Here is a 6,833-nt window from a genome sequence, read left to right as displayed (position 1 = left end):
TTGTACCCTCAGTGCTGGGAAGCAGAAGGAGCAGGACTTGCTATGGCTTGGTAGCTGCACAACAACCAGCTATTTCTCTGTCACTTTTTGGACATGCTTGGGAAGAACATGGCCAACATCAATCTGGCTGGAACCCTTCCTCATGGTCTTCACTCTGGCAAACTTTTAGTATGGTCCCTAGGTTACACCATGATTGCTGCATTGGGCTGCCTCTTTTGTAGGCAGTTGGCAAAGAAAATATTTAATGACCTGTCTCGCTGTGGGCTCATTAGTTCCACACAGAAATCCAGGAGCTCTGGCTGTTTGTTGGGGAGGGGATGGCAGCCTGTTCAGAAGGTTGCACCCCTTACAGATGGGCTGATTTCTAAACCCTTTCTAAAGAGAAGGCCAAGGTGACCGTTTTGCTAGACATGGGGAAGAGTAAGTGTTAAGATTGAGAGGACATGACAGTAGAGACCCATGAGGTAACCAAGAACTTCCAAAGCAGGATTTTCTGTGTTCTTCAGTTTGACTTGGGCTAATAAGGATATTTCTAAAGACTTAGTCATCAGGGGAAGTACTGTGACGTCCCTGGTTGTGGAAGTAAATATAAAATTGGAGATCCCCAAATTCTGATGGACAGAGTAACAAATTAGAGATTTCCCATCAAATGGTTGAATTCTGGCTAGTTACAGCATTCCCTGGGCAGGGAATGTTGGTCATTTCCTTTCCTCCCAATGAACATGTCAGATGGAGGACAGAGTGCAGTGAAATCTCTGGATTGTTTCCTGGCCATAGCAAGACTCTAGAGAATTGTCCATGAGTGAAGGAGCAGGACAAGAGTCAGTTAACCCATAAAAGGGAAGTTTCCAGGAGCTCTGGGTATGAGGCCAAACAATCCTGACAACCTGTGAGGAAAAAGCCAAGTGAAGAATGGTGATACTGTCGTGGCTTGCAGGTGGCTAACTAGCCAGTGTGTCCACTGGCTCACTCCCTGCTGTAGCTGTCACCCTGGGCTTTACTACAATAATTTATACCTGACTCTTAAAAAAAATAATAGGAAGGTTACCATCTTTACACATGCTGTTTTTCTTACTCTGCACCTCACCTCCAAGTTTGCTGTTCTCCTTGTGGTGTTGCAGCTTCTTTTCCACCTTTAATTCAGAAAAAAACTGGTTGCAATGGCGACTATGTTTTTCTGAGTAAAACAGAAAAAAAAAAGTTTTCCCAGCTGTTTCCAGAAAATCCAGACACACAAGGAAAATCCAGTAAATGATTAACTCTATCTTTCCATTTGTAGATAGTGGTGTTTCTGGCTAGGCTTTTTTAATGATATTTTTTTATATCCCTAGCCTTCTTCTCCCTCAAGACAAAAGAGAGCCTCTTTGATTTGAAATGCAATGTCGTGAGAAATTTTATGGTGAGTACCTGGATGATTGCTTATTTGTGGTTTTCTGCCTTTTGAATAGGGAAAGATTATTTGGAAGTGCATTTCCTGTACTACTTCTGTGTGACAGCAACTTTATTGGCAAAAAATGACAGAGTTTATGCATTGGTTACTCTTTGCAGAACTCTGATTTTAATATACTCCTTTTTTATTTTTCCTTCTTTTTTTCCCCTTCATTATGGGGTGGCATAGTGAGGTAGGGTATTTTCAGCTGTGAATTTTTTGACCCAGACAAGTTTGTCTTAGAAAGTGGAGGGGAAGAGACTGGTGCCATCTGGCTGGAACAGGCACTGACACAGCAATGCTCAATCCATGTATCCACTTAGGTGCTTCCCTGCTGATGAGAGAAAGCATTCTATGACTCTTGTGTTGTGACAAGAAGCAGGTTTGACCCATGTGTTATAGTCAGAAATCCAGGTTTGATTTGCTGCCCTGCTCCCACTCTGGTGGTCAAGTGTGGGCTTGCTTGACAAGCACATCTTGGCAGCCCTTGACACTGCCTGTTGTACCCATTTTCCTATTTACTGACCTCCTGTTTTCTACTCAAGACTCTTTGCAAACATGTAGTCTGCCATAACTATTTTTTTGCCCAGGGTATCAATTTTGCTACCTGGCATACCCAAACTTGATATTTTCAATACTGTGACCTGGGCAATCTCATCTGACAGCATTACTAGAGCACTTCTGGCTTTGTAAGGCTCTGCTCCCCCAAATACCCCCAGCAACTGCCTTTGCAGTTTGGCTACTTCTCAGACAAATCCCTCTTATCCAAGCTGTGGAATCCAGCTGTCCCTTGTGCTGCTTTCACACTTCTGTCTGCCACAGCCACCAGCTTCTGAGATTGTCTCCCATTTCCCACACCCTGCTCAGCCTCAGTCCAGTGCCCATGCACATCACCTGCCCAGTGTTGGCTCCCTGCTCCCCATCACTGCCCATGGCTGGGGAATTCGGAGCAGAGGCCACTGCACAGGCTGGACTTGACTGCCATCTTCTGAGTTTTTTGGTGGTTTTTTTTTTTTTTTTTTTTTTTTTTTTTTTTTTTTTAATTTCTGTTTGGGCTGTTTAAAGATACATGCTGTGCGCTCATGACTAAATTCTTTAACAATTAAGACTGCTCTCTAACTGTGATATGTATCTCATAATTGCTTCGAAAGCTGCCAGGTTTTGTGTCAGCTTTTTGTGACTTTTTTAAAATATAGCTATAGAAATTTATATCAAGTGTTTGGACAAAAAATACAGATTTCCTTCACAAATGTACTAACCCCACCACTTTTCTCTGCTGATTGCCCATTCACAGAAATGTTTTAGGATTTAATATGGCCCTTCTGCAGAAAACAATGATCAGTGGTGTAAGAAACAACAGTTGGTGCCAATTTCAGGACTCCATCACCCTCCTTTGCAGTGAAGCTAACCAAGAGCTTGATGCCCACATAGCAGAGGCTTGCAGGACCATCCTGCCCCAGGCTGGCAAATGCTCTCCTTTCCCAGTCCTTCAGCACAGAGCATATTCCTGGCAGCCTAAATGTCTGTGTGACTCAGGCCAGATGCCTGGATAAGAGAGAAAAGGTCAAATTTTTCTTAGCACAAATAGGTGGTGGGAATGCTCCAAACTGGAGTTCAGTGGCTGCATCAGCCACCTAGGTGCCGAGGGCAGGGGATGTGCCTTGCAAGGGACATCACCAGCCCCTGACTCCAGCCCTGCTTTTGCTCTCAGCTTCCTCCTGGCCTGTAGTCTCATGACCTCAGCCTGTCAGGGAAGAGGCAGGCAGAGTGCATCAACTCCTCGGAGACCCAGGCACTGGGTGGTTTCTTTTTCCGCTGCATTAGCCATCTCAGATGGGGCACAGATGGGGAATCTGCAGCCTGTGCCCCCACACCGGCTCCCAGGGCCCCCAGGGTGTCTGACAGATGGGACAAAACCCTGGTGGGGCCAAAACATGTTTGTCATCACAGCTGTGGCTGGGGGAGAGGGGTGAAGCTGTTCAGCACATTGCCCAGCCCTGTAGGCACAATTCAGCCACAGAGGATGGGCACGGAGGAGCTGCACCACAGGGACCTCTTTGGGACCCTTGCCAGCTGTTTCAGGGGATGGAAAGACAGTTTTTCACCCATCTGTTCCCGGAGGACAGAAACTACTGCATTGGAGTGCTGCTGAGCAGGGCAGGGGGCAGGTCCTGTGCTGCTGCTCCTGGGATGGATGATTAAAGACAACTTGTGGTGCTGTGGAGCCGGTGAGAGGCTTAGGATGGGGAGAGGGGAAGTTGTAGGGAAAGAGCAGAATGCCTTCTGAAATACAGTGTACACCACTGGCACCCAGATGACAGAGGCAGTGCAGTCTGCTGCCAGGTGACGTGGGTGTAAAGCAGGGGCAGTACTGTTTGGGTAAATGTGGAGCTGGAAGTGGTGAGAAATAAGTGGGCTCAGTCTAGGAGAAGCAGTGCGAACTCTGCATGCCACAGCCCTGCTGGGAAGAGCACGGGGAGGTGCTGCTAGATGGAGCCCCCAGACAAGTTGGAAGAGCCCAGAGATGGTGCTGCTACCCCTGTCGTCTTGCCAAACAGGGAAAGCTTCAGGCCAGGGTGCTTCAAGCGTTATGCCTGGATATACTTTTATCCTGTTGGAAATGGATTTTTCCCCCACGGGCCTGGAGAAAGGCTGAGATTGCCCAGTGCTGGCAGGAAGGGTGGCTCTGGCACTGGGCTGTGAGGCCAGAGGGGAACAAGGCAGGGCTAGGCTGTCTCCTCAGTCATAGAGGTGCTGCTCTGTCTGGGTGTGGTACACTTACGTCAGTGACTTCATGGTGATGCACTTCTACCACCAGCACTGTCCAAAGCCTTTCAGAAGAGCACAGCATTAGAGAATAACCTTGCCTACCACCTAACACATGGGGTTTTTTTACCCATGCTCAGAACGAAGCAAACATACAATGTATTTAGTGATTCCCCAGAGATTGTTCCAGAAAGCCTATCCTCAAGCTTGACTGGTTAAAACCAAAGAAGTTTTCAGCTGTCGCTGAACAAAACACAGATACACTGAACTTACAGAGACTGACATCTTTCTTTATGTAGTCTGCCAGCTACTTGTGCAGTTAACTCCTCTAACTGGGCTGAAGAGATTTGGGAGTATTTTCTAAAGCACAGCTTTTGATAGGGAAACCCCACTTTTACTTAAAAGAACAAAGCTCAGAGGTCCTAGTTAGAGAAGTTCTAATGATGTGGCGGAGTGCTCTAAAACCTGACGATGCAAGAGAGTTTCCAGCGAACTGTGAAAAAAAAACCAAAAAAACCCAAAAAAACAACAAAAACGGAAAATCAGTTTCGAGTGTTCAGATGGGGTTACTCCAAAGACATCTGGGCTCTTCTGCTTTTTGAAGGCAAACTGCGAAGGAAGCCCCAAGGCTGGAAAAAGCTTCTGCTTTTTTTTTTTTTTTTTTTTTTTTATTTTTTTTTTTTTTTTTTTTTTTTTTTTTTTTTTTTTTTTTTTTTTTTTTTTTTTCCCTTCCTCTCTCAACAACTGCGAGCCGCACTGAGGGGATTTAAGAGCAGAGTACGGCATGTCCCAGCCCCCGCGGGCTTTGGTCGTGTTCCTGCCCAGCGCCGCTGCTGCGGGCACGCGGTCTGGCTTGTGCTTTTCACTCTATTGCTTTGCTAATCCTGAAATAATTCCCATTTATTTATTTATTTATTTATTTATTTATTTAAAATCTTTTCAAGCAGCACGTGGTGCACTCGGCTCGGCTCGCCTCCCTCCATCGCGCCCACCCCCGCCCCCGTCTCCCTGCCCTCCCCTCCCGGGCGGCCGCCCCGCTGCGGGCCGGGGGCACGGCACGGAACAGACCGGCTCGGCGCGGCTGCACTCGGCGCGGCCCGGCGGGAGCGCGGCTGCGATCCGCCGCGGCCGGCGATGGGAGATGGAGGGAGCCGGCGGTGCGGTAAGGGGAGGCGTATGCCCCTGCGGGTGCGGGGGTGCGCTCAGCCGGAGGCACTTTCCCCCATTTACTTTTGCATTTTTTCTTTCCCCCTACCTCTTTTTTCTTCTTTCTATTTTCTTTTTGTTACGCTTTCTCTTTTCTTTCTTCCTTCTTCCCCTATCCCTTTTCCTCTTTCCTTTTATTGTTTTACTTTCCCCTCTTAATTTCTTGTATTGTCCTTTTTTTTTTTTTTTTTTTAATCCTTTTCACAGTGCCCTAAGAGAAAAAAGGTCGGAGCCCACTTCTGTGCTCGTAACTAGATCCCGAGAGACACCAGCTGCAGCAGGAAAGCTGCACTCAGGGCTGGGACCCCAAGCCTGCACTTCGTTTTGCTTGTGTCTCCAAGTAACTTGTCTAACACATCAGCATTGTTGCTGCACTGACAAGCTCTCTTAATCTAGCCGAATTCTTGAATTAAACACGACGTTGTCAGAAGAACGTTTGGTGGAGTAGTAGCATTGCACTTTCAGGGCAAGAGTGGGGTTGAGATGATTTCACCAAAAGTGTAAAACTGTAGAATATTACCCAGGCATGCTCCTGTGCAGCTGAGGTACTATTTTCATCCTTACTCCCGGGGACTGGAGCTACACTTCTCAGTGGGAACATAAACATATATTTGAAATGAGTTTGAACTTCACACAAACCCACTGAAGTTGCAAGCTCCCATATAGGTGAGTATTTCTGTGCTATAAACATCAATTACCTGTCTGCCACAGGGTCCAGTTAGTATGTTGTCAGGCAAAGCCCCATGAATGTTATTGAAGTGCTTTGGGTGTGTAATAGGCAGCTGCAAGTACTCTTAGTTTTGTAGCTTCAGTCACACTTTAATTCTGTCTGTGCATAGGGGCATTAACTCAGAATGTCAAATGCAGTATTTGTAATGAAACTGGAGGCTGCACACCCAGTGTTTGAAGCAATTGTAATAGACTGCTGAGAGTCATCCAAGCCTTTCTGGTTTAGCTAGTAGAAAGAAGCCTCTTTCTACTCCAAGTGCTTTTTCATCAGTCATATCCTTAGTTGATGTGTTTCAGCAGATGTTACCAGTTTAATGCTCAGTGAATCTGTCCAAGCTCTGTTGATTTACACAGACAGAGAGGTTGTTTGGGGCTTACTTATGGGAGAGAGGTGAAGTTATGTAGGAGATCCTGTTCAAATGATCGCATTCAGTTAGAGCCTTGGCTCATTGAGGAGTGTGAGAACATCCTTTGTGGTAGTGGTGATGATTTAAAAAAAATCCAGGAAACCTACATGTTGCTGCTTCCAAAATTTGAAACAAGTTTTGAAACAAAAAAGCTGGGACTTCTTAATCCGCACAGAAAATTGTTGCATAACTGACCTGTGTGAGAGTGGTTCTCTTGAGCTATTAGTGCTTGAGTGGATTGTTTAATTTACTGTTTCCAATTTCCAGTTTTCAATTTTCAGTTTGATCTCTGTGCT

General features: G+C 46.2%; 1 protein-coding gene across 6 annotated transcripts in view; it reads left to right on the top strand.

Annotated features, from left to right (window-relative positions):
- The first annotated feature begins 1,299 nt into the window (after positions 1-1,299).
- The window catches only part of PSD3 (pleckstrin and Sec7 domain containing 3), a 106,863-nt gene continuing 101,329 nt past the window's right edge, over positions 1,300-6,833 (top strand). For 3 of the 6 annotated variants that reach the window (XM_039724076.1, XM_039724078.1, XM_039724074.1), the window contains exon 1: positions 5,223-5,357. In XM_039724076.1, coding sequence (XP_039580010.1) covers positions 5,337-5,357 — 21 coding nt within the window. In that variant the 5' untranslated portion in view covers positions 5,223-5,336. Of the gene's footprint in view, positions 1,400-5,222; positions 5,358-5,608; positions 6,068-6,833 lie in introns of those variants that run through there. The other 3 variants (XM_039724080.1, XM_039724075.1, XM_039724077.1) reach the window with 3 other exon arrangements.

Source organism: Passer montanus, unplaced genomic scaffold (assembly GCF_014805655.1).
Source record: "Passer montanus isolate IOZ18808 unplaced genomic scaffold, ASM1480565v1 scaffold52, whole genome shotgun sequence".
NCBI lineage: Eukaryota > Metazoa > Chordata > Aves > Passeriformes > Passeridae > Passer > Passer montanus.
Note: the sequence above shows the minus strand (reverse complement) of the source record. Positions and strands in the feature narration are given on the sequence as shown.